The 27,431-nt window shown below is 45.4% G+C and overlaps 1 protein-coding gene across 1 annotated transcript in view; it reads left to right on the top strand.

Annotated features, from left to right (window-relative positions):
* WDR66 (WD repeat domain 66) overlaps window positions 1-27,431 on the top strand; it is a 58,176-nt gene that overhangs the window by 23,826 nt on the left and 6,919 nt on the right. The window contains exons 11-19 of the mRNA XM_012663543.1: window positions 1,759-1,953; window positions 2,727-2,977; window positions 3,321-3,472; window positions 4,548-4,721; window positions 5,780-5,964; window positions 12,532-12,646; window positions 13,288-13,451; window positions 17,509-17,599; window positions 17,810-17,953. Of these exons, the coding sequence (XP_012518997.1) occupies window positions 1,759-1,953; window positions 2,727-2,977; window positions 3,321-3,472; window positions 4,548-4,721; window positions 5,780-5,964; window positions 12,532-12,646; window positions 13,288-13,451; window positions 17,509-17,599; window positions 17,810-17,953 (1,471 nt within the window). The remainder of the gene's footprint in view (window positions 1-1,758; window positions 1,954-2,726; window positions 2,978-3,320; window positions 3,473-4,547; window positions 4,722-5,779; window positions 5,965-12,531; window positions 12,647-13,287; window positions 13,452-17,508; window positions 17,600-17,809; window positions 17,954-27,431) is intronic.

Below are 27,431 nucleotides of genomic sequence, written 5' to 3'. Positions count from 1 at the left end.
CTGCCTCAGCCTCCCGAGTAGCTGGGACTACAGGCATGCGCCACCATGCCTGGCTAATTTTTTCTATATATTTTTTAGTTGTCCAATTAATTTCTTTCTATTTTTAGTAGAGACGGGGTTTCGCTCTTGCTCAGGCTGGACTCGAACTCCTGAGCTCAAACAATCTGCCCGCCTCGGCCTCCCAGAGTGCTAGTATTAGAGGTGTGAGCCACTGCACCCGGCCTACTATATTGTTTTTTCTGATTACAAAATAACATTTACCCATTATGAAAAGGTAAAATATATCAGAACTTTATAAAATTCACTCACTCTTTGATTTTGAGCAACTGTGGAAACTCAGAGGTGATCATTAAAAGCAGCAGTTAGAACAGGGTCTGCATTCCAGCAGCAGCCCTTCCTTGCTGAGTGACCTTGAGCAAGGGACTTAACCTTGCTGGGCCTCCATTTCTCTATGTGTGACGTGGCATAACAACACTGTCTCTCTCAGGTTTTATTAGGGTTTCGTGAAACCAGGCATGTAAAACTCTCTGCACACCGCCTGGCCCAGCGAGGCAGCCATCATTAGTGTGTGAGGGAAGTTCCCAAAAGTATGGTGGAAATTGCCTAATGACAAGGACCCTGCCCATATGGTTAGAGTCACTGTGCCATCTGCTTTCAAAAAGCCCATTTGCTTTCATTTGCCTTTCTTTTGATGCTGGGGAACAGTGAGGTCCTGACATGGTTTTACAAAGAGAAATGCAAATTGTCATCCTCACTCAGTGGTGCAGAAAGACAGCAGTAGAACTGCAATTGGCCATGCAGTCAACTTTTAATTAGTTAGGATTTTGGACCCAGTAAAAACCAGGCCTGGGTTCCCCTCTCTCCATGTTAAGAAAACCCAGCCAGGACCTGGGAGCCCGTGAAGGGAAAGGTCTCTGAAAACACTTGGCCAGTTTTGCTGCTTCTGTCCAGCAGAGGGCAGTGAAAGATGTGACCAGTTACTCTGTCCACCTGCCTTACTTATTAATCAGAAACTTCATTCAATCACTGTGCGTACACAGGAGAAAATTCATCCCCCTCTTCCTCCCGTGATTAGAATTATGTCAGTCTTAAAAAAAAAACTCATTTGGGATGGATCCGAGGGCTGGAAATAAAAGCCATTTTGTCACGCTGCACTGCCTTTGGCTGTGGTGACTGGACAGGGTTTTATGATCACTCTAACAGCAGTGCCTTCCTGTAAAGCAGCTTGTGTCCCATTGCCAGCCTGTATGATTTCGGAGGGCTGGTAGAGTGACTCTCTCCACTGTCATCTGTAGTCATGCGGTAGAGAGTATAAATCACTGCTCACCACCATCGTACCTGGCTGATCACAGAGGGCAGGGAAGAGTGTGTCAGAGAGGAGGGACTTTGCTTTAGATACACCTGGATTCCCTGCATAGTCTAGCCAGGTGGCTCTGAATGTGTCCCATACAATATTTGTGATATACTTATACTGCAGGGTTATTTATTATTTATCTGAGGTTCAAATTTAACTGGGCATCCTATATCGTTATTTGTTAAACCTAGCAACACAAGGCCTTGACCAAATTTCTTAACTTCTCTGAGCCTTAGTTTCCTAGATATAAAGTGGAATAACAGTAAAATCAGCCTCATTGGGCAGTACGAAATGAAGTTTTTACAATGTCTTGGAATCTAGAGCCTGACATATAATTTAAGTGTTCGATAGAAGGGCCTTGTTATTACTGCTGTTTACCAAACTGATGTTATTCTCCATTTCAGCTATATTGTCACAGGTGACATTAAGGGCAACATTAAGTTCTATGATCATACCCTGGCTATTGTTAACTGGTACAGTCACCTCAAACTGAGCTCCATAAGAACTCTGTCCTTTTCAGTGACCCTGGCAGCTCCTCCAACAGAAAAATCAAACTATCCTCCAGACTGCACTTTAAGAGGTGACTTCTTTATTATAAGGTAAGTTGTTAATGAATTTAGTTGTTCTGAATGAATGAATGAATGAATCTAGTCATTTGAATGGTCAAAAAATGACTGATGTCTTCATCTAGTTTGCATGCATTGGAATGTTCATCTTGTTCCTGGGATATGCAATAGAGAGACCTGGCTTTCCTAGTCAGTCCTCTACCTGGCTTGCAGATGGATCTTCTTGGCTGATTCTAATCACTATTTGATCATTTAAAAAATTTATTAGCCATCATTTTGATATTAAGACTCTTTAGTAAATGGAAGCTGGAAGGTCCTTATCCCTAAACTCTAATCTCTGTTGAGTCTAGAGTCCTTCCTGTAGGTTGGTCTCTTTTCTGTAGCTGATCTTGTCCTTGCTGCTGTGGTGAAAGGCATTGGATAATTAATAGCCATAACATTTCAAGACCGAATTATCTGTGAGTCTGCTTAATTACCCTTGCAGTATTTACAGGCACATCTGTATGTGTGCACCAAACTCCATATTTGCATACACAAATGAATATTTGCATGTGCAGATTAGCTAATTGTACAACTGACTGTCCATCTGCATACTTAATGACTCAATTTACATGTAGAAAAGTGGGCTTTTTCACTTGCAAATGGAGGCTGTTGGATATTGGTGGTATATTTTTGGAGATGTCGGGTTAATAATGTCACTAAATTACAGACGACAGAGGCGGTTTATATGCAATTAGAAGCAGAATAGCTGGCATGCCCCATTCCCTGCAAACACTGATACTGTTTGGTCTCTCCTTGGCAAACAGGAATCTTATCATTGGAACATCTGATGCCACCGTGTACCACTTAACAACAGATGGGACCAAACTTGAGAAGTTATTTGTAGAGCCCAAAGATGCCATTTGTGCCATCTCTTGCCACCCATATCAACCCCTCATTGCCGTTGGAAGCGTCTGTGGGATGATCAAAGTGTGGGATTATGAAAAGAAAAAGTATATTTTCAGCAGGGTCTTTGAGAAAGGGCTTGGAGTACAGAGTCTGACCTACAACCCTGAAGGTATTTGCATTTTATCAGCCTATCATTGGTTCCAAATGGAAAACAGACCCAAGGGGGATACACCTTGGCTGTCACAGCTTTAGGAAGTATTCTCTGTCTCTGAGTCCCCTCAGGAAGATAGATAAGATACCTTCTCAGGATCCTGCAGCATTCTGGGCCTAATACTGTCTGAGCGCTCATCCAAAGGTGTCATGCTTTTCAGTTTGTTTCTTCATATGGGAACCTCGTCGGCTGTGTTCATTGCTGCCTCCTCTGTACCTAGAACAGAGCCTGGCACAGATTCACTATTTCTTGAACGAATGAAGTCCTTTTCCATCATTGGCCCTCTGGTTTGTCATTTCAGGAGCCCTTCTTGGAGCTGGCTTCACAGAGGGGACAGTGTACATTCTTGATGCAATGTCTTTAGAAAACGAAAGCCCAGAGCCTTTCAGATACTCCAGAACCAGCGTGACACATATAAGTTTTTCCCATGACTCTCAGTATATGGCAACTGCTGTAAGTATTTTCACCGACTGCCCAGTGGCTTAGCAACTTTATTTAAAACCAAAGGGAAAGGGGGCTGGGGGAAAAATGTAGGGTTTCTTTTTGGAGTGACGAAAACGCTCTAAAATTATGATGATCTCACAACTCTGTGAATGTACTAAAACCCATCAAATTGTGTCTTTAAACCAGCGAATTGTGTGGTATGTGAACTATTTCTCAATAAAGCTGTTACGCAAAGAGAAAGGGGCGAGGGAGGGAGGAGGACTTTTCCCTGAAAACAAGACCAAGGCCTCGGAACCTCCCGACTTGGATTCCCCTGCCCTGATAGCTCATTTCAGTTGGGTAGGTTTGGGGAACCCTATCTCTGTATTCATTCTTCCATCTTTCCCTCTGATATTTGACAACATTGATCTCAGAGCAGTGTCCTCTACCATATTTTGGATTCTGTTTCTTCCCTTTGTAAATAGGGCTGGCTCTTAAGCTCAGGAAAGATTTTCTCAGGCCTCTCACCTCTCCCTCCTGCCAGTTCTCTTGGTCTGCCTTTATGTTGGTGGGGGGGGAAAGCAGCTGTCTTCACTTAAACCACCATCCCTTCCAGCACTGTCCCCTCCCCACTGTGGTGTGGCTGCTCTTCTGGTTTGTGCACACGACACTTTCCAAGTTGAAAGCTGTCCCAGCACACTGTGGGCCCACACAGCTCAGACACCCTGTCCCTGTGTCCCTTCAGGCTGGGCTCTCCCACTCTGACCGGATTCACTCTCAGCCTTCATACCTTTTTTTAAAATCATACTTTTATTTATTTTATGTAGCTGGACAAAGAAAGGGAACAAAGGCAGAAAGAGGCTCTTGGTTTTTCATTGAGAATGAGGTGGGAACTTGGAGAGTAAGACCAGAGTGTCGATAAATACTTTCTCCCCCCACTACCTTTGTAAGTTATCCATTTTAACTTTAATTTTCTCATCTGTAGAATGGGCATGATTTTACTACTTGTTGTGATAGACTAAGATTTTTTTTGGAGAAAATTTTCTAAATGATTCTTAATTTACAAAATTAAAAAAGGAATAACTTCTCTTATGCTCACATTCAGGATGTAAGTTTTACTGTGGCCGTTTACATGGTGGTAGTCAAAAGTGGAAAAAGGGTCTGGGAATACTTAGCAAGACTTCGCTCTCACCGCAAAAGCATCCGAAGTCTCCTGTTTGGGGTTCACCTGGACAACAATGAGCCCAGACTGCTGAGCCTCGGGAGAGACAGGCTCTTGGTGAGCTGGTTAGCTTTCGTTTACCTGGTCACCAGGACTGTGTTTCATTCTTGTTACATCCCTGGCATCTTGCACAGAAGCAGGCCCACAGCATGTGCGTTTCTTGGAGAAAATGAGTGTACAACGAAGTATCATAAACCTCTCCAAGCTGGCACTTTGCCTTAACACAGGTGTGACACGGCACAGGGACTCGACGTTCTGACTGAAGAGGCTTCTGGGAAGCACCAAGTGGGAAGGCAAGGGGAGGCGGGTTCCCCAGTGTGGAGAGCCCCGCCCCTCGCCTCCACACATGACTGGGAAAGCCGACACTCACTAATGCTTTGTGTCCAGGGGTCAAGCCAGGCTGTCACCTACATGTGAAAACTAGTAGAGGATGTGAGTTGGAGGGAAACACAATATTACAGGACCAAGCGAAAAGGATTAAAAATCAGTCAATGTATCTATCTATGCATCCTTCCTTCCTTTCTCCTCCCTCCCTTCCTTTCCTCTCTTTCTTTCCTTTATTCTGTTTATCCAACCATCCATCCATCCTGGTCTGCCCACTGAAACATACCTGTGGGACAAATTCAGCAGGCTGCTAATTTGTGACTGTCCAGTGCTGTGCTGAGATTTAGATACAAATTAGTTCCTACTCTCGAAGAGTTTCTAAGATAATGGTGAGAGATGCAGAATAACAGAACTGTAAGAGTTCAAGTTTTGGACCTAAATTTGAATTTTTACTCTGCCACTTTTTAACTATGTGACCTTGGGCAAGCCACTCTGAACATCTGTTTTGTCATCTATAAAATGGGCACGATAATATTACTTGGTAGGGGAGTTATGAGGATTAAATAGCATGATGTTTTTAAGAGCAGTTAGCTCATAGTGAATATCAATAACGGTAACTGATTAGGTGTAAGGTCTATGCAAGTTTTCTCTTTGGAGACCCAGTACTGTCTCCCCAGAATAGGACTATTGGCTGATAATTACAAAGTTTGTCACCCAAAAGCTTAAGGCTCCTTAGCTGAGCCTTTTCTTTGGCGAGGCCCTCATGTGTGTCCATCTGGGCCCCTCTGCAGATAGAGTATAATCTTCTCAAGAGCCACAAAGACCACCTGGAAGTCCTGGACATTCACCGAACTGACCAGGGCAGCTACCCCACCTGTATGGTGTGGTACCCACCGCTCACCAAGGAGCTTTTCCTGCTCATTTGCAACAGTGCCTACAAAGTGAAACTTTTTAATTCTACCACCAAAATGTGCAGGTAAGCACCAGGAGCTTCCCGCTAATGTGTATTAATAAATCAATTTCTCTGCCCCCAGCCTATTTCAAGTCTCAATTTAAGGACCTGCGAGCAGCTTAGCTACTATTATCATCCTCTTCACTTTGCTGAGGAGGAAACTGAGGCACAGATAACATAAGTAATTCTCCCCCAGGGTCACATGGCTAGGAAGTGCCAGAAGCAGGATGCAAAGCTGGAGCCCTTGCACCTAAGCCTGGCCCAGCAGGGAGGTGAGGTCCAGAGCTCAGTGCCTGTCAATCCAGGGAGGAAACAGACCCTGGGGCCCTGGAAAAGTCAGTGATGCTCCAAAATCTCCTTCTTTCCTAAAGAAAAACATACTTTCACCTGACTTCTACTAACTGTTGATTTTTATTATTCTTGGCTCTCAAAGGAGTTTTAAATTCAACTGATAGCTTTCCTTTGTTCACTCCCTACATGAGCCACGTACTGTTCTAGGTGCTGGACACAACAGGATAAAAACAAAACAATGTTTCCATCATCACAGAGTTTATGCTTTAGTGGGGAAGGGGCGATGCACTAACACGGATGGTAGCCGGGTAGTGGGAACGTGGTAATCAGTGCTATGCAAAAAGCGTGACAAGGCATCGGGATGAGAAGGGAAGCCCTAGAGGTGGAGGGGATGCTGTTGCACGAGGCGGGCGGGGTGGCCTCAGGCGGGTGGGGCGACTTCTGATCAGAGACTCCACGGAAAGGAGGGAGCGGACCATGTAGTTGGAGGAAAAAGTTTCCAGACAGAGGACCCACAAGTGCAAAGGACGGAAAGCAGAAGGTGTTTGGGGTTTCAGAAGCGCCAAGAAGGCCGCATGGCTGGAGCAGCGTGGGCGAGGAGGAGGAAAGCGTGGGAGAGCAGGTCAGAGGCTCGGGCAGGTCGCCTGACAGACAACACCGTGGGGACTCTGGCTCTTTCCTGCGGAAGTTGAGAGCTAGTGGAGGGTTTTGAGCAGAGGAGTGACATGTTCTGATTTATACTTAAAAATGCTGTCTGGCTTCTGTACAGAGACTAGACTCTGGGGCTCAAAGGTAGAAGCAAGGCTCAGAAAGCTGTTGTGAGAGATGCTGGTAGCTGGCGCTGAGGGGCAGCAGGGACGGGGGTTGGATTCTGGATGGATCCTGTAGGCAGAGCAAACAGGGTTTGCTGGTGGAGTGAAAGGAAGGTGTAACCTCAAAGCCAGAAGACTGCACTCTAGCCAGGGTGGCAGAGCGGGCCCCTGTCACTAAAAAACAAAAGAAAGAAAAACAAACAAACAAAAAAAAATAAAGAAGAAGAATAGATTTAAGGCATATCAAGAGTCAGAGTTTGGATAAGGCAAGTTGGAGATGCCTACTCATCATCCAAGTGGGAGTACACAAATTAGAGTCCTGAGTGTGGAGGTCATGGGAGAGGCTGGGGTGGAGGTCAAGAGCACAGGATGGTTGAAATCCATGCATCCCTGGTTGTCTAGTGGTTAGCAACAAATAAAAAATAATAACACGTAAAATAAAGCCACGAGACAGAAGGAGACTCCAGAGAGGAGGAGTAGATAGAGATTGAAGGACCATGCCCAGGGCATCCAAAATTTGGCCTCCTTTCTGAAGCTGTCCCGCGCCTGCAGGTGGCCGCTCGTGCTTCCAACCCACACAGGTCCCAGGGGTTGCCCCTCGTGCAAACACTGATTATCGTGCACCATCCCTGCGCCAGGGCCCGCACGCCTCATCCCTTCTCATTGTCAAGAACCCTGCAGAGTATCCCACTGAGGTTCAGGGAGACTATGTTACTTGCCCAAGGTGAAGCAGGGCGGGACTTGACCCTTGAACCCAGCCTGGATTCTGTCCTCTGCTGGGCAGTGCAGGCCCTGACACAGGCCTGGCTTTGGGATCTTACCTGCTCAGCCCTGGAGGTAAGCTGTGGTTTGGCTGCTTGCTGGATTTAGCTGAAAAAAGGCAAGGAGGAGGAGAACCTGGAAGTGAGAATGTTTCGGTCATCTTGCCTGGAGAAGGAAGTTAGGGAACGGGCAGTAGCAGCTTGCCCTAGGCCTGAGAAAGATCATTGTTTTGAAATGTATCACAGAGAAGATAGGTCCCTCAAAAGGCCAGGACCACCCAGGAATTTTTTTTTTTTTTTAACAACTCTTTTCCAGAAGGCACAAGGAAAAATGACTGAGAAATGTCATGGCATATGATAGGAAGAGAAATCTAGCATAATTTTTTAAAACTATTAAAACACTTGAAGTGCTTTCTTCATACATGCTGTATGAAGAGGAGTTTTAGGAAGATTTCAGAATCTTCATGCATTGTCTTTAATGGATACACACTTTTTGGACAAAGAATATCCCTCAGATATGCCGGGTCCTGAGAAACTCTGAATCTGTGGAGCAGGAGAATTGGGGATGGCGTGCCTCGGGCTCGAAGTTCCTACTAACAGGTCTTAAGCAGAGAGAAGAGGCAGGAGGGACTTTTAGCCGCACAGTTATGAGTTTCTGCCTATTGAAGATCAATCTGAAATTAGCGTAAAGCATCTTAAAAAAAATAATTTATCGGCTGAGCGCAGTGGCTCACACCTGTGATCCCAGCACTTCAGGAGGCCAAGGTGGGAGGATCACTTGAGGCCAGGAGTTCAAGACCAACCTGGGCAACATAGTGAGATTCCATCTTTACAAAAAAATTTAAAAAATTAGCTGGATGTGGTGGCATGTGCCTATAGTCCCAGCTACTTGGGAGGCTGAGACAGGAGGATGGCTTGAGGCCAGGAGTTGGAGGCTGCAGGGCTGAGACAGTGCTGCTGCACTCTGGCCTGGGCAGCAGAGCAAGACCTGTCTCTAAAAAATAAATAAATAAATAAGGTGAACGATTCAGTGGCCGTTAGTGCATTTACAATGTTGTGTAACCACCATCTCGGTCTAGTTCCAGAACATTTCCATCATTCTAAAATAAAGCCCCTGCATAAAGCATCTTTTAAGTTGTAGGAATAATAAAGCCTCATAACTGCAGCTAATTGGCAAGGAATTGGCTTTTCATGATAAATCTGAAAGAATTTAAAAACACATTTTAAAAATATTTGAAAGAACATGAAAAGGCAGTTCACGGAAAAAGGCCAATAAACCTATGAGCAGATGCTCACTAGTATATCAAAGATGGAAATGAAAACAAGATATCATTTTTCTCAAATCAGATTGGCAAAGATAACAATGATCGATCGTGCGTAGTGTTGGCAAGGGTTTAGGGAAACCGGGCACTCTCGTCTGCTGCTGCTGGGGGTGTAAATTGGTGTAACCTTTGGGGACAGCAATTTGTCACCCTCTATTAAATTTTATCATATCTTTTGACTTCTAGGAATATAGGCCACAGAAGTACTCACACAGTGTGCCAAGACATAAGTAAAAGGATGTCTTATTTGAAAATATTTTTAAAAATGGAAACAATCCAAATGCCCATTAATAGGGGATTAGTTAAATGATGGCTTGTCAGTGCACTGGAACGCGATGCTGCTCTTAGAAAGGAAAAAAGAGAAAGAGTTAAGATAGCTCTCTCTGTGGTGACGTGGAATTATCTCGAAGATGAGAGATAAAGCAAATTGCCAATGAAGTGTGAACAGCGTAATTCTATTTGTATATATAATTATAATTATAAAAGAAATTCTTGAGTCATATACACCAAACCATTGCCTGTGATTATACTGGGATAGGGTACAGCAATGTGGAGTTATAGGTAGATTTTATACTTTCTATATGTCTACATGTTTGAAAATGTTCACAGTGAATATGTAATACTTTTTTAATCGGAAGAAGAAGATATTAATTTTATACAATTGGTAGATGTGTTTAATAATACTAGGTAACAGTTATATATCTGTATGCTAGAAATTGTGCTATGTGCTTTATATAAGTTAACTTATATGACTCAGCACAATCTTATGGGGTAAGTACTGTCCTTGTCCCTATTTTCAGGTAAGGAACCAGGGTACAGAAAAGTTATTTTTAATTTAAATTGGGATATGATTCATATACCATAAGCTTCACCGTTTTGAAGAATACACTTAAGTGGTTTTTACTGTATTCACAAAGTTGTACAATCACCACTATCCAACTCAGGAACATTTTCCTCACCTCAAAAAGAAACCCCATCCCCATCAGCAGTCACTCCCTATTTTCCCCTCCCCTCCCCTCTCTTCCTATCCCTGGCAACCACTAATCTGCTTTCTGTCTTACAGATTTGTCTATTCTGGATATATAAATCATATTTGTATAAATGGAAGCATACAATATGTGGCCTTTTGTGCCTGGCTTCTTTCATTTGATATACTATTTTTTGAGGTTCATAAACATTGTGACATGAATCAGTCCTTCATTCCTTTTTATGGCTGAATAGTATTCCATTGTATGGATAGGCCACATTCTGTTTATCTTGTCATCACTTGGACATTCAGGTTGTTTCTGCTTCTTGGTTATGGTGAACATTTGGGAATAGATTTCTGTGTGGATGTATGTGTTTCATTTCTCTTGTATATAGCCCTAGGAGTGGGCATACTGGTTCATACAGTAACTATGTGTTTAACCATCTGAGGACCTTGCTGTTTTCCATAGCAACCGCACCATTTGCATTCCTACCAACAACGTTTGAAGGTTCCAGTTTCTCCCCAACTTGCCCCTAGTTTTTTTTTTTTGAGACAGGATCTCGCTCTGTTGCCCAGGCTAGAGTGCAGTGGCATCATCATAGCCCACTGCAACCTCAAACTTCTGGGCTTAAGCAATCCTCCTGCCTCAGCTTCCCAGGTAGCTGGGACTACAGGGATGTGCCACCATGCCTGGCTAGTTTTTAGACATTTTTTTGTAGAGATAGCATCTTGCTATTGCCCAAGCCGGTCTTGAACTCTTGGCCTCAAGCAATCCTCCTGCCTTGGCCTCCCAAAGTGCTGAACCACTGATCCTGGCCTGCCCTAATCGTTAAGGGTCAGAGCCGGGATTCAAATCAGAGTCTGTACTCTTCAGCATGCTCTGCCCTGCTTCTACCCTCTCAGTGATACGTGGGAACAGGTCTTTAACATTTCTACTTCAATGATAAGAGAAGGGTGACTTAGAATTAGCTGGTTTATTGTCTACCTAGTGATCATTTTAGTGTTTTTAAAATTTCACCTAATTCTATGTGTATATAAACCTGATCATGGATCATCCCAGCCTGACGCCCTCCCACAGCACCCTGTAGGCCAGCAGGGAAAGCCTGCTTTCATAACCACCCCGGTCACCTACTGAGTTTCACCCTCCACTCCTTTTCCCCTTACTGTTTGTGCTTCCTCAGTTTACAGACAGTATTCCAAGTCCGCTACCTTCTCACTGCCTATGCCCGCCGCCCATTTCCCCGTTACCTCTGTGTTTGTCTCTCCATCTCTGAGTCACCATTCCAGAAGCAGCTTAGATGTCGCCTGGTGGCTCCTCACTCTTCCTGGCACAATCCCTGCACCGTGAATTTGCTGGGTTACCACCCTGCTCCCCTCACGTTGGTTCCATGTCTGTTGTCCCTGCCAGGCTGTGACCGCAGTGGCAGGAGCCATATGTTACTCATTTCTGTATCCTTAGCACCTAACACAATGCCTGGCACAGAGAGGTACTCAAGAAGATCTTGTTTGATGGAATGTGCTCCTCGTTTATCCAGCACATACATGAGTACCTGTATCCCAGGTAGACGCAGGCTGGGCGTAGGGGATACAGGGAGAAAACACTTTCAAACTCCCAGGCTTATCATAGAATAAGACGAAATCCCTGCTGAGCTTCCACAGGGGTAGAGCCAGGTTTTGTGGGGCCTGAATGGTATTTGATTTTGTAGGTTCTCTTTAAAAAATATATGTATATAATTAAGGATAAAAAATAGCTAGGGCCCCTCCCAGGGCTCAGAAGGTGCCTGCACAAGTAAGGGGTCCTGAAACTTACGTTTTGGTAGCTTCAGGAAGAATCCAGCTGTGTGCCTAGGGTAACATCTAGTGCCCTTGCCTCTGAGCAGATTCCTATTTAGTGTCACAGAGTCTGAGTTTGACACTTCTGACAGGTGTGGGGACATGATTCAATTACAATTTGATGCAGAGATAGCTTTTTGGTAATCTGTATGTTGCACACATACCTGTACATCAGACATCTGGGACAATGTACGGTATCTCGTTCTAATCTCCTGGCCTCCTGTTGGGGAACGGGGTGTTTATTTGCATCCTGCCAATGCGTGTCACTTCATCACAGCTTTTTCCTCGTCCCTCATTCACGTACACATTCTTGAGGCATAATGTTCCCTTCACTCAGCTGTCAAGGAGGAAAGTCAGAACCACTCCTGCTAAAAGCATTCTTCATAATCACTCTCCCTGGAGCATTGCTGTTGGGAGCTGCAGCCCCTTACTTAACAGCAGGCGCCAGCAGCAGTGGAGAGAGTAGTTCTTATGGACAGGGTTAGCTGAGTGACAAGACAGAAAATTCAGAATTAAAAATGTATAAGGGCATCATGACCAAAAAGTCTTCAAACTTACAGTCACATTTGTGGAATTTAAAAAGTTTTTTCTTTTTTTCTCTTCAGAAAGACGCTCCTTGGGCCAGCTTATGGTTCTCCTATTGAGCAGGCACAAGTCCTTCCAGTGAAGACCACCAGCGAACTACAGAAGCGCTACTTGGTGTTCATTAACAGAGACAAGGTACAGCCCTTGGTTCTTGAGCTCTGTAAGGTAACGTGTGATGAACAGCAGTCGGTCCCAAAGACTGTAAGACTCAACGAGGCCTGGCTTCCTAGCCAAGCCCACTACTTCCATCTGGGTCAGGAGTGATACCGGAAAATGCCATAGATTAGTGAGGACGACTCTTGGGAGGCATTTCTGAGCAGAATTACTGTATTTTCCATACTCCCACTGAAGACACAGGGACCACCAAAAGATTTTTCTTTCTTACTTATTTACATGGAAAGATCTTATAAAGACATGCAAATTAGCTACACTTAGTTATACATTTAATGAATAATCTATATTGAAAAGCTTAAAATCATGGGATGTGAGAATTATTCTGGGAAACCATGGACATCTGACCATGAAGACAGGGAAGAAGGCTTCCCTTCTGTGTACCTGCTGGAGTTGTACGGCGGGGGCCGTCTCCTCTCAGGGACCTCCCTACAAGGGCTGGTGTGTGTGGATGCCTCGCTACATTAAACGTGGCTTTCACACCCTGAGATGGTTCCAGACACAGAGGTCCTTCAGCACACTGGAAGGTGACATGTGAATGTGCCAGGCCTTGCTTGGGGCCTGGTTACCTGAGTCTGACTATGCAGTTACGAATTCCTTTCTAGGTTGGACTTCAGATCTTACCAGTTGATGGCAATCCGCATAAGACAGCCGCTATTATTTGTCACCCAAACGGGGTGGCTGGGTTGGCCCTTTCCTACGATGGCCGCTATGCCTTCACGGCAGGAGGACACGATCGCTCGGTCGTACAGTGGAAAATCAACTTAAGGTCTGTGATGGGGGTGAAACACCTAGGCCCGTAAGGAGGGTGTCAAGTGTAAACCTCTTCCTTTCACTCAGCAGCAGCAGACAAGTACTGAACCCCTACCATGTGCTAGGCACTGTGCTGGGATGTCACAAGGCCTGGCCTTCATGTTGCTCTCTCGTGACATCCATTCACGTTAACGTACAGACACAAGTCTCTTGGACCCATGGCATTTGCAATTCAGGCAGTGTGACTCTACCGTGGGTTCACCCTTGCTCCCTAAAATACGTCTCACTCTGTTCCGCACATCCACACCGGCTGGGAAGATCTAGGCTGAATCTCCAAACATACATTACAGAAATAGTAAGAGTATTATTTGAAATATGTATTTTCAGTCTACTTTTCACCATCCCCCGTCCTGAACTGAGAATCTCTGCCTAAGGTGAGGCTGCAGAATTCTGGAGTTGGACATGGGAGAGTACGTGGACTTGGAGGTCAGAGAGATGCGAGTTCCAGTATGGGGCCTGCTCTCCGCTGGCTGTGGGACCTAGGGCAGGTTCCTTAACATCTCTGATCTTTAGATTCCTTGTCTGTGAAATGGGGATAATCATAGGGACTTTTATAGGATCCTTGTAAGGATGAGGTAGGTTAATAGATATAGGACCTAGGTACTCAGTAAATTAATGATTTCTTTTCTTCCCTTCTTCCTAATAAGGGCGTTTGCTTATGCGCTTGGGGTCTTTCTCACTAAAAGAGGGGGCACGCACTCACTACCCAAATTCAGTGAGCTACACCAGGGCAGAGTAAACCACTCAGCAGCCAGTTCCTGTTCTGACCACCTTCTCCAAGCCCATCTGCCTGTCTCAGAGGCAAAAACAGCTCGGGGTGGCCTTCCTTCCTCAAAGGGGCGGCCTTCCTTCCTCAAAGAACAAACTCGATTCGTGGCTCCTAGTAGAGCGCAGCCCTGCCATCTGCCAAGTGCACATCTTCCTTTTCATGGCAGACATTGAAGCTTCTCCTCTAAACCCAAATCTGAGCAAAAATCAGTTAAATCTGCTCTGGAGCCTGGTGGTTTCAGATTGCAGTCGCAACTCTGACTTTCACCTCTGCCTTCACCCAAGACAGCAGATCTTGGGAATCTGGGGATTTGGAAGCTGGAGGTGAGCGTTCCCATCGAACGCACTTCCCAGTCACGTCCTCCTGAGGAGCTGCTTGAGTCCTTGCTGCCTGGCCTGTTACCTGCAACCACCAGGGCAAGCAGCACCCTGCGGGGAGAGCAGAATCTTCCCATTTCGTGTTTGTCCTCTCTCAGTCGTCATGGGATCTGGAATGTAGAGATCTAAAGAGAAAAAAAGGCACCCAGTTTCCAATAGCTTTCCTGTGCCTGGCCAGAGTCCAGGCATCTGAGAATATCAATTTAATCTGTTGTGGGGACAAAAAGATCATTATAAACTGATTAGCACTTCATTACCGCTTCTGGTGACTTAATATGTTCAGTGCTTCACTAATGGAAAGAAATGTAAAAATCCTAAATAAGTAAACAAACAAAATTGCCTACTAGATTTACTGATGACAAGTTGTAGGGTGAAATGAGGATGAGAAGTCCCCTCACGTTCTGATTATTTTGATCAGTGCACCCCTAGCCCCAAAGCACTACTGTTTCAGCATTTGGAACTTCTTCCCTGGGAGAGCCCCTCCCACCCCACACCTCCTCTCCCTTCTCCCGTCTTTGCCAGCGTGCCGTCCGTGCCATCCTTTTCCTCTCCTCGTCTGGCATGTATTTCAAAATCCCCCATTCCCTTTTTATGTTCAACCTCACTGCCTCCTGTCATGCTGCTGCCCTGCTCAGACAGCAGCAGAGAGACCTGGATTCAAATCCCAGCTTCCCTGCCTACTTGCCGGATAACTTGTCTGAGTCTCTGTTTCTCCAATTGTTAAATGGGAATGTTATCCCTGAGTTCAGAGTTGTTTTGGGGGTGATGATTACTGTCATCACTGTTACTGCTCCTGCTCCTCTAGAGGGCATTTCTGGAGTGTTTACCATGTGCTAGTCACAGTGCTCACGGCTGTTCGAGCTTTAGCTTGTTTCCCGGAAGTTCTGTATGTATTGCCAGGTACATAGTAGGTTTTCAATAAACGTCACTTCCCTTTTGTGCCTCAATGACCTCTGTTTTGTTGTTGCGAGTGTTAGGAACTCAACTTAGGCAAAAAGAGGGATTCATAAAAAGGTCACTAGGATCTTATGTAGCTGCACAGCGGGAGCAGAGACTGCAGCACCTCTGGGTGCCTTCTGCATTCTCTCTCTGCTTGGCTCCGCTGCTGGCTTCATTCTCTGCAGAACTGGGTTTCTTTACTCAGCAGGAACATGGCCACTAGCAGTTTGTGAATTTCACAAATTTTAGCTGTCACTGCAGAGAGAGTGAGTCTCTTTCCCACCTCTGGTTGGAGATAACCCAGTACAGACCCCCTGGCCCCTGTCGGGTCAGTTGACAGTGGCCGGGACAGCCCTGACCACTGGAGCCCAGAGTATTGGGCTGTTCCCAGAGGACCAGGAGCTCTTCCAAGCCTTTCCTGGTGGTGACAGGCTCCTCTGTGTCACTTCCAGCCTTTACCTGGCCCTACTCCAGAACCACATGGCTAAAAGTGGGCTTACTGCTCACAGAGCCTGTTGGGATTGGGCCTGGGCCTGGAGGGAGCCCTGTCAGCTGGACACCTGCCTTCATGGCCTAACATCAGAGCCAAAGAGTGGGGTGGAGACCGGGCCCGGCTGGAGGGGGCCCTCAGGCCCACCTGGAGAATACACCAGGTCCCTCAGACTTTAACCGAGCCCACGGGCTTGTGCAGGGCCCCAGTAAGAGGACCAAGGCCAGGTCTGTGGCTAACTCTCTGTGCGAGAACGTGGGTGCCTATCAACACCCATTTCCATGGGAGTAATGATCCTGACCACCTCGTCCTGAGCCTTTTCTGGGGGCCAGGCCCTGTGCCAAGTGCTTTGTGTGCATCCTCTGATTTCTTCCTCACAGCCGTCCTGTGAGGCTGTTATCCCCACTGGACAGATCGAGAAACTGGCTCCGAGGGGTTAAATGACTGCCCAGGCAGCGGAGTATCTGGTGGGACTGGGAGTTGACCGCACGCCTCAAACAACATTCATCACAGGCGGGAAATGAAGGGCTCTGTCTCCAGTCCTTCATATGCGTTCACTCACTGGGTTCTTACAGCAACCCTGCGAGGCAAGCTCTATAAATCTTCCCATTGTACAGCTGAGGAAACAGAAGGCTAAGTTACCTGCCCACAGTCACACAGCTTGCAAAGGGCAGAGCCGGGACTCACTCACACGTCCCTGTGGCTCCACATTCTGGACACTTAACCACTTCCCCACCGTGGTCTACATCCCAGTGTTTTAATATCTGAGCAAAGGGGCTAATCGCCTGATTAGGAGAAATCCAGTTAGTGGATTATTATAATGATTTCAGATTATTAGCCTTTTGTACAAGGCAAAGTCGGTCTCATACAAAAAAGTAGGTTTTCTTACCATTTACAGGGCCTATTTTTGGAAAATCTGACCCCGTGTTAGAGAGCAGAGCGTTATTTTTATCTGGCTGGCATGGGTCCCTGTGGTCTCCTGAGTTTTGCGGAAGCAATTAGTGTTGGCAGTTCCCCTGTACACCATCCCATTCTTCGGCTCTGGTCATCGTGGATCTAAAGTTACGGGTAAAGCTTATCTGCTTGGGAGGGTTGTGGTTTCAGGACACAGGAGCCCCCCTCTTCCCTCCCCCTCTCAGGAGAGAGACATTCCCCAAAGATCGCAGACAAATTGCCAAGTGCCTGCCCTGTCATCAGTGAGAGAATGTCACCATAATTGAGGCAGGTGCCCTGTACCACCGAGTTCCATGCTCGAAACTGAATTTTCCATTTTCAGCTTCATTTTGGAGGGACTTTTGTTAACAAAATTACAGAGACCCTAATTGTATCTGCGCGGTAATACTCTTCTTCAGAGGGCCGCGGTGCTGTGCGGACGACCGTCTGAAACGCGTGTGCGCATGAGTGCTTTCTAATCGCCATGCTTCTGTTATTGTTCCAGTGCCCTGGAGGCAGCGGTTTCTCTTGGGGGCGAAGACTTGACCCCGTTCTATGGTCTGGTGCCTGGTGGCAGGGAAGGAAAATTCTACAGGGTAATTGTCTTCAGAGTAAACACTTCCTGGTAACGTCTAGTTAAGTTTGTAAAACAAACGTGCCCAGGGTTAACCCCTTTTGCTTTATTCCAAAGCTCTTTTCCCCACTGAGCTCAAAATGTATTTTATAGAAAATGTCTTTGAAGTCTTAATGGATGTTTCAGACTTAAGCCAAAATGTGTGTTGTGTTTCCATTTTATCGCCACGCAGGAGCTGGAAGACTATTTCTACTATTCTCAGCTCCGCAGTCAAGGCATCGATACAATGCAGACGAGAAAGGTGTCGGAACACATTTGCCTTTCGGAGCTTCCTTTTGTTATGAGAGCAATCGGCTTTTACCCCTCTGAAGAGAAGGTAGGTAGAACGAAAACAAGAACAGCGGCGGGATATGCTATTTATTAAAAACGACCTCTGGGAACAATAATTACAGGTCAAAGTAAAAATTTAATGTTTTTCTTACATAAATGGATCAGAAAGAAGGTTCTGGGCATTTCAGATGTACTCCCGGATAACTGACTTATGGTGAAGATGTGTGCTATTCCTAAAAGACATATTCCTTACGGAAGTCTGCTGTTGGTTGGAGTGCAGGGCTCATGAGCACAGGTGTTGGAATTGGGCAGACTGGGGCTCCGGTCCTGGGCCTGCCCCTCGCTGGGCACAGACCAGCCTCATAGGAGTCAAGGAGGCGATGCCTGGGAAGCACTGGGCATGGCATCTGGCACACAGGAAGAGCTCAGCAGATGATGGTGGTTATTGTCGTCATCCTTATCCTCACTGCTTGGTCCCTACCAACCTGGCAGGTGTTAATGGGACAGCCCTGGGAGGTGGGTGTTTATCTGGGCTGCGGAGCTCAGAAGACACAGTCATTCCTCATGGCCATGCCACACCCCAGCTGCAAGGAGCTCCCAACAGGGACAAGAAGACCCCAGGGGAATGTTCCTCATGTAAACTGTTGTTAAAGATGCAATTTATTGTGTTTTCTTTCTGATTTGAAATGTAATCCATTCCCATTGAGTAAGTTTCAGAAAGATATACAAGTGGAATGAAGAAAACAATTACCTGTAATTCCACTACCGAGCCTTAACGGTTTATATATCTATGTATCTATATCATCGTATATATAGTCACGTATTGCTTAATGACAAGGATACGTTCTGAGAAATGTGTCATTAGGGGATTTTGTCGTTGTGTACTTACACAAACCTAGACGGTATAACCTGGTACACACCTAGGCTAGACGGTATAGCCTGTTGCTCCTGGGCTACATCCATACAGCATGTTACCATCCTGAATACTGTAGGCAACTGTAACACAATGGTAAGTGTTTAGTGTCTAAATGTATCTCAAAGTAGAAAAGGTACAGTAAAAATACAGTGTCATATATGCAGTCCATTGTTGACTGAAATGTTATATGGAGTATGACTGGGTGTGTATATACATATGTATAGTTTTAGAAAACTAATTGGTACCATATTGAATATATATTTGTATCCTATATTTTTACTTAATATTATAAGCCATTTTGTTAAATATTCTCTGAAAATATGCTTTTTATATTTTAATTTTTTAACTTTTTCTGATTTAGAAAATAGAACTATAAGGAAGAAAATAGAAATTACTCAGAGATAATCACTGTTATTATTTTGATGGATTTCCTTCTATTGTTTTGTATATATATATAGATATATCTATATTTTTAAACAAAGGATTCGGATATCCATATATCCATATTACACAGAGTGTGTGTGTATATATGTGTACATATATCACCATTCTCAGTATTGTGAGAACGTGGTGGTAAAAATTCCTTGGCAACATGCTTTTTAAAGACTGCATACTTAATTGAACCATTCCCCAGTTGCTGGACACATAAGTTGTCTGAAATAGTTAGCTGTCAGAGACACGGCTGTGATGAGCATCTCTGTGCGTGGTTTTTGCATACGTGTGTAATTATTTTCCTGGGTCAGAGTCCAAGAAGTAGACTGGGTCAGAGAATATGAACCTTAAACCCTACTGCCAAACTGCTTTCCACAAATGTAGCATTTTACATGCCCACCCTCAGGCATACCCAACTCCCGAAACCCAGCTAAGACTTGTTCCTATGAGGTGACTGAGAACATGTTAGGGATGTAAGCTATGGTCCCTGTCGTTTCTCTTGGCTTTGGTGGCGTACCCAGAATCATCTGTTCTGTGTATTCCAGATATGACAGGAAGGTGACTTTTATTCTCCAAATAGCATCTGGGGAAGTGAGTTATCAGAGCCCATAAGCCCCTGCTGAGTCTTGAATGAGGACCTTAAAAACACCAGATATTCTTGCTAGCTCCTCAAAAGAAAAGGTCTTTCAACTGATGTGCATCTTGTAAAACATAAGCAACTTCTGAGAAAGTTTGCGTAGCCCACATAAAAGTGTTCCTTAGAGCTGCATTTCCATAGAACAGTGGTTCCCAGACTGGCATGCTGCATCAGAATTACCTGAAGCGTTTATTAAAATATCCAATTCCTGGGCCCCGTCCCAGATCTAGCTAGTCAGAATCTCCACGTGAAGGGCCTGGGAGTCTGCATTTTCACCTCTCCAGCCCGTTCAGATGTGCAGCCAGGTTGTGAACTCTGCCTTGCAACCCTGGCTCTGAGGGTCGTTGACTGGGGTCACTCGCACTGGAAGATGAGGACTCCGTGCACTAAATGGGATTATTAGTCAGGACTCTTCTTTAGTTACAAGTTGATAGAAACCTAAGTCAACCCATTTTTGGTTCACAGAATTCCAAGTCCAGAGGTTGTGGTAATGTGCAGTATAACCTAACCCCGGCCTCAAACCGTGTCACCAGGAAGCATCCTTCTCTCTGGGCCTTGCTTTTCTCTGTGTCACCTCTGATCTCAGTCTGAGTATCTACTCAGTACAGTCCACGGCACACATTAAATATCTGAAAAATATCACCCAGTATTACTATCTTCATCATCATATCCCTGTCTCTGGATACCTGATTCTAGAAGCCCCTCACGTGAATGTTCCTCTGACCTCATGCTTCTCTGTTCACAATACCCTTTCTAAAAATCTAAAATTTTATATTTTCTTGATTTATCTGATTTTTCTTGATTTACCTGAGTCATACTTTATGTAAAGTATTGATACTTTACATAAATGTCCAAAAGTCATCAAATTGATGGCATCTTCTTATTGAAGGTTCTTGATTTGAAACCCTGGGCTCGTATCAATATAAATGTGTCCTCCTGTGCTGTCCTCCTTTTTGGATGAGGGAATTTGGGGTATTTAGCCCTTGCGAACAGCACCCATCTGTCACACAAAGTGCTGAAGAAAGGAGGTGGGCAGAGAACACCAGCCCCCAGACCTAGACACTGGCCTTTCTCTGCTCCCTAGGGAAGAGAGGCAGCCGAGTCACTGGAGGCTTGCCCACTTACCCTGTCATTGTCAAAAAATATAGCTTAGCAATCTGTCGAAGTCTTGCTGATGAATAAAAGGTTTCCAGAAAAAGTTAGTCTGCAACAAATATTACAAAGTGACATTGACAGTTACTTAAAAACATAAAAACAAAAAGAAATAGAAATGGTGGTTGCAGGGTTTTCACTGGCTGTTGTATATGTTTCTCCACCACCAGCACCATTGCCCCAGTCAGTGTCTTCATGAATCCCTTGGATTCCAGGGTTTTTAATTCACTTTAAAAAATACATTTACTCTCTGAAGACATTTTCTGAAGCCCCTGTGATCCAGATGTGCCCCACACCAGTGTGCAAACTTTGTTAGCTGATGAATTAGTTTATATCTGAAGCTACACAGGGAGAAGTTTCTGATCTTTTGTTTTCATGTCAGATTTATAGTGACTTAAAAAAAAATCTTTTCGGGGCTTTGAAACTTCTAAACCTAGGCTTTGCCATGGTTACTGACACCTTTCCTATTAAGATGTAGCTATTCCCCCTCCCTCAAGAAGTTGCGTGAAGTATGCCTGGCTAATGGGGTATTTTAACACTTGGTTACATAAAAGACTCAGAGATTCAAACCAGCGCCCCAAAGACTATACATTACTTGTGTTTTCCTTATGTCATTATGACTGCCTTGGGGATTTGAAGCTAGTCAGTGTGTTAAATTGAAGCCAAATTATACAGAATATAACCTTCCCCAAAGAATTTGTAGCCATTCCCTTCTTTTGCAGAAAACTGCACTCAGAAGCAGAAAGTGGTCAGAGTGGTCTGCCCTTATAAATCTTCATTTTTTTAAATGAAAAATCTGCAAACTGCACAGTGTTATGATGAAGGAACCATAGCTTAGGTGCCACAGTTTCTATAGATGACTTCACACACAAGAAAGAAAGGCTGAGGCAGGAGGATCACATGAGCCCAGGAGCTGGAGGCTGCAGTGAGCTATGGAGGACACCACCGTACTCCAACCTGGGTGACAGACCAAGACTCTGTCCACCCACTCTGAAAAAAAGTGAGACTGACCTATGTTTCCTGACCCAGAAAGACTGTGCAGGATTTGTTGTTAAACAGAGAAAGAGAAGTTTCAAAAGCAGTATGTGAAGTAGGATCTCATTTCTTTGGTAATAATATATATGTTTGTTTACCTAGCAAAACCTGAAAGAACATGTTCCAAACCCTTAACAACACTGATTTCGAGGGGATGGGATTCAGAAGAACTTTTACTTTCTGCTCTCCACACATAACCCGAGGTCAGCAGGCCCTGGTCACGGCCAGTGGGAGTTGCGCGGCTGCCCGGGGCTCCTTCAGTGCATGTGCAGATCCTGTCCACAGTCCCCTCCTTTCACTCCAGACCTGACACTCAGCCCCTTCCTCACCTCTCACAGAAACACAGGACCCACTCTCACAAGACAACCTTCTTGAAAATTTGGGAATCACCAGGAAGGGTCACGCGGAACTGCATCTCACAGCAGTTTACCTGAAACTGCACGTTAGACATTCTTCTCAGTCCTGCTGCCTGCCTCCGACGGGGACCTTCCTTGCTGCCCTTCACCCCACCCAGCATTCACTTCTGCCACCCTGGCTGCCCCGCCTCCTTCCTATCAGCCGGCACAGTTTGGCTCCTCTTAGCCTGCGTTTCCCAATGTGGGCTTTAAGCCCGTGTCGGAGGTCTATAAATGAATGACCTTTAGGGACCTTTCCATTTAGTGGTATCTGCCCTCCTTAGAAGACAGTTGTAGTTGTAAATTGGGGGATGGACCTCATACACACCTTTCTGTGCCATGTAATTTCTCTTAACTACAAGCATGTACTTGTGTTGGTTTTGTATTTAGAACAAAAACCAGAAAGATAAACAAATCCTCCCAAAGCCCTGTGCGCTAATCTTCATGGCTAAACCGTGGTCCCAGCTGGGATGGAGGGACCACAGCCAAGTGGTGCAGCCGCACCCATAACGAGGGGGGAATTTGAGCCCAGAATCATGGGTATAATTTCTGCTCTGATAAAGACCCTGTGGGAATTTGGAAATTTGCACTTTGAAGAGAAGCCCTCAGTATGTTGGGTCTTGCTCTGGGACATAAATATCAGGAGGTATTTCCATCCTGAAGGTAAGAGAAACGGCCCAGTGTTCTAGCCTTCCCAGTCAATCAAGAGAGCCCTGGGCCGGGGCCCCTGCTCAGCAGGCAGTAGGCTTCCTGCAGAAAGATCAGAGTAAGACAAAACTATTTTTGTTTTTCACACTTAAAACATTTAAAGAAATAAATCCTGGATTACCTTGCAGCCACTGAAAAAAGAATGCAAGTGACGATAATGCTGTAACAACAATAGCACCAACAGCAACAACAAAATAGCTCTTCTCTCCTGAGCTCTCACCACATGCCGAGTGCTCTGCTGAAATACCTGGTGTCATTTAGTCCTCACAACGACCCCATGAGGTGCTTGCTTTATCCTCTCCGTGTTACAGAAGGGCAAAGTGAGGCTTAGAGAGATGAGGAAGCTTGCACAGTCATTCAGGGCCAGTGTTTAAACTCCAGCCCCACATTCTGTTTCTGCATGTGTGCATGGTGGTACAGAGGAGGAAGGAAACCCTTCAGACTTCCAGCACTGGCTCCTGCTGAGGGATGAGGAATTAGAGGACATTTTATTTTTCTTCTTTATATCGCCATTGTTGGAACTTTTCATAACAAGTATGTTTTAATCTTTACTGATTTTATGGCTATAAAAGGGTAGATCACAGTGATGGTGGAAAAAGATATATATATATATATATACACGTATGTGTGTGTGTGTGTGTATATATGTGTGTGTGTATGTATTTAGAGATAGGATCTTGCCCTGTCACCCAGGCTGAAGTGCAGTGGCATGATCATAGCTTACTGTAACTTCAAATTCCTGGGCTCAAATAATCCTTCTGCCTCAGCCTCCTGAGTAGCTGGGACTAAAGGCGCGCGCTACCACGCCTGGCTAATTTTTTTATTTTTTGTAAAGACAGGTCTTGCTAAGTTGCCCTGGCTGGTCTCCAAGTCTTGGCCTCAAGCGATCCTCCCACCTCGGCCTCCCAAAGTGCTGGGATTACAGACGTGACCCACTGCGCCCGGCCTATTTTTAAAAATATTAATGTTGCCCAGTGCTATGGCTCATGCCTGTAATCCCAGCACTTAGGCCAAGGCAGAAGGATCACTTGAGGCCAGAAGTTTGAGGCTACAGTGAGCTATTATTGTGCCACTGCACTCCAGTCTGGGTAACAGAGCGAGACCCTGTCTCTGAAAAAATAAAATAAAATAAAATTAATTAATCAAATCAAATAAAAATACTAATGTTCTTAGAACTGAAACTTTGTACTTGCTATTGCCTTGGCTTTACCTCCATGTTATTTCTTTTCTTTCTTTGTAATAACTTTATTGAAATATATCACACGCCATACAATTCACCCATTTAGAGTGTGCAATTCAGTGGCTTTTAGTACGTCCAAGGAGTTGTGCAGTCATCACTGCTGTGTAATCCTAGAACCTGTTTATCACCCCAAAAAGAAACCCCTACCCATTAGCAGTCACTTCCTCTTCCTCCCTCCCCCAGCTCCTGGCAACCACCTATCTACTTTCTGTCTCTAAGGATTTGTCTATTCTGTATACTTCATATAAATGAAATCGTACAATATGTGGTCTTTTGTGTCTGGCTTCTTTCACTTAGCATGATTTTTTTAGGTTCATCCAGGTTGTAGCATGTGTCACATGGCGATGTGTCCTTCATTCTTTTCTATGGCTGAATAATATTCTCTTCATGCAGATATGCCACATTTATCCATTCATGAACGGATGGACATTTGGGTTGTTTCTGCTTTTGGGCTGTTATGAGTAATGCTGCTGTGAACATTTGTGTATGAGTTTTTGTGTGGACATATGTTTTCATTTCCCTTATGTATATAGCTAGGAGCGGAATGGCCACATAGAATGGTATGTGTAACCGTTTGAGGAATGGCCAGACTGTTCTCCATCCATATTACCTCTTCACTTGAACTAGGATCCGTCTGGTGCTTCAGGGTAAGGATCAGGATCAGGATCCTTGCTGCAAGATCAAGATCTCAGCCGTGGGCACGTAACTAACAAACCCTTGATTGTGGGTTTGGGACAAGGTGCAAGACTTGTCATTCAGATAGGACTGTCTCTTTTGGACCTTTAGAAACATTCACCTGGGCAGGAAAGAGTCCCTGGAGGTGTTTGAGGCCTGGCTCTGATGAGGGGTGGGGTGAAGGTCGCCATGAAGGGCCCTCTGGATGGGTGTTTTTTCCATGGAGCAGAAGACATCGGGGAGAGAGCCACATGGCAACGCACTAGGGCTGGGATCACCCTGAGACTGCATCCAGGGGGCAGAATTGATGGTGGTGTGCCCCACTTCTAGAGAAAGAGGCAGCCGCAGTCCATATCTAGCTACTGGAGAAGGTATGGAGCAGTTTTGAGTCACAGAGTGACGGATAAATAGCAGGGGGCCTAGAGTGTCTCCAGAGGTGCCTGGCGCTGAAACCTCCTGAGCTCACTCCTTCCTGCCCCAGGTCAGCTAGGAGACGCGGGGCAGGGGACAGCAAGGAGAGGGAATGAGGCGTAGACGATGAGTGGTGACAAAAAACTGTCTCCATTGGTCGAGGCTGTTCTAAAGATGATGATTGCGCATCGTGGGGAGAAGGGGAGTCCTCCCAGCTGAGCCCTGTGAGTCTAGAAAACGTTGCAGAAGAAATGCAAAACCCACCAGGAGGCTTCTTATAAAAACGAGGAATGGCCTCAGCTCAAATGTATCATGTTCCTCTCCATTTAATAGGGAGCTTATAAAACTTAATTATAAAACACAATTCCGAGGCCATTAGTGGCTTCCTGCGGCTGACAGCAGGGATCACAAACCCAAAGGCCTACGCCAGTCAACGACAGAGGCAGAAGTAAGATACTCATGAGTGTGGGGACTCCGGCCCACAACCAACAGGCCACCTGCATGTCACAGGGCCTGGGGCAGCAGAACCAAGGAGGCCCAGATGCCATAAATCTAAATGTTTAAAAGTTATAAATCAAGTGACAAGCTGCTAAATAAATATTCTACCTTGACAGTTGTACCTTCAGCACTAGCTGATTCAAATTTAGAATCTCCAATTCCTTAGAGTTTCACACTTGAATGGGGCCACACGGGGAGCCAGGCCAGCGGCCCCACTTGTCCTCCCCACCCTGGCTGCATCCCTGGCCACAGTGCGCGTAGCACTCACAGGGTGCACAGCTCTCCATGCTTCATCCATTCAATCAGTAAATATTTTTCTGAGCCCCTACGATGTGCCAGCCTCTGAACTAAGCTGCAGGGGAAATAGAGACGAAAGCTCTAGCTACAGCTTAATGGGGGAGACAGATGTGGGCCCAAAGAATTAGAGCATATACCACAGCTGCCACCCATCATTACTCTCCATGGAAAATCACAAGCTTGGTGCTGATCCCTTTTGGCAACGAGTATCACCTCCATGAACCCCTGTGGTCTAAGAGCAGCAGTTCTCAAAGTGTGGCCCCAAGACCAGCAGTGTTGACATCACCTGGGGACTTGTAAGAAATGCAGGCTCCCAGCTCCATCCCAGATTCACTGAATCAGAAACCCTGTGGGTGGGACAAGCAGTCTGTGTTTTAAAGAGCCTTCGTGGTCATTTCGATGCCTGACAATGTTCGCGAGCCCTTGCCTTGAAGCCATGCTTCTCAACCTTGGCTGTACATTCACATCATCCTAATGGCGAGCTTTTAAAAAATATGACCGCTCAGAGTCCACCCCAGACCAAGTGAATCGGGATCTCTGGGAATAGGACCAGGGCCTCAGAATTTTTAAAGCTTTCCAGGTGAATGGGATGAACCACTGCCTTAGCGGATGGTGGGCCAGTGTGAGAAGGCCAGTCAAAGGCCACCAGAGCGTCTGGGTAGGTCAGCCAGGGCTGCTGCTTTTCTGGAGTCATTTTCACATTGGAGCACCCAGAACGAGCTCAGCGTTCCATTTCCAGCTCCGAGGTTCCTCTCCTAACGGGAGCTTTGTTTAGACACGTGGCAGAACCTGCCTTTTCAACTAACACTTGCAAAGTAGGCTCAGGAAGGAAATGTCAGTGATGCCAAAGCTGCCAACCCTATGCTTGTTGAGTAGTAATTCTTTTTTTTTTTTGAGACAGAGTCTCACTCTGTTGCCCGGGCTAGAGTGAGTGCCGTGGCATCAGCCTAGCTCACAGCAACCTCACACTCCTGGGCTCAAGCAATCCTACTGCCTCAGCCTCCCAAGTAGCTGCGACTACAGGCATGTGCCACATGCCCCGCTAGTTTTTTCTATATATTTTTAGCTGTCCAATTAATTTCTTTCTATTTTTGGTAGAGATGGGGTCTCGCTCTTGCTCAGGCTGGT

Source organism: Propithecus coquereli, unplaced genomic scaffold (genome assembly GCF_000956105.1).
Source record: "Propithecus coquereli isolate 6110/MARCELLA unplaced genomic scaffold, Pcoq_1.0 Scaffold81, whole genome shotgun sequence".
NCBI lineage: Eukaryota > Metazoa > Chordata > Mammalia > Primates > Indriidae > Propithecus > Propithecus coquereli.
This window is presented reverse-complemented; position numbering and strand designations above follow the sequence as displayed.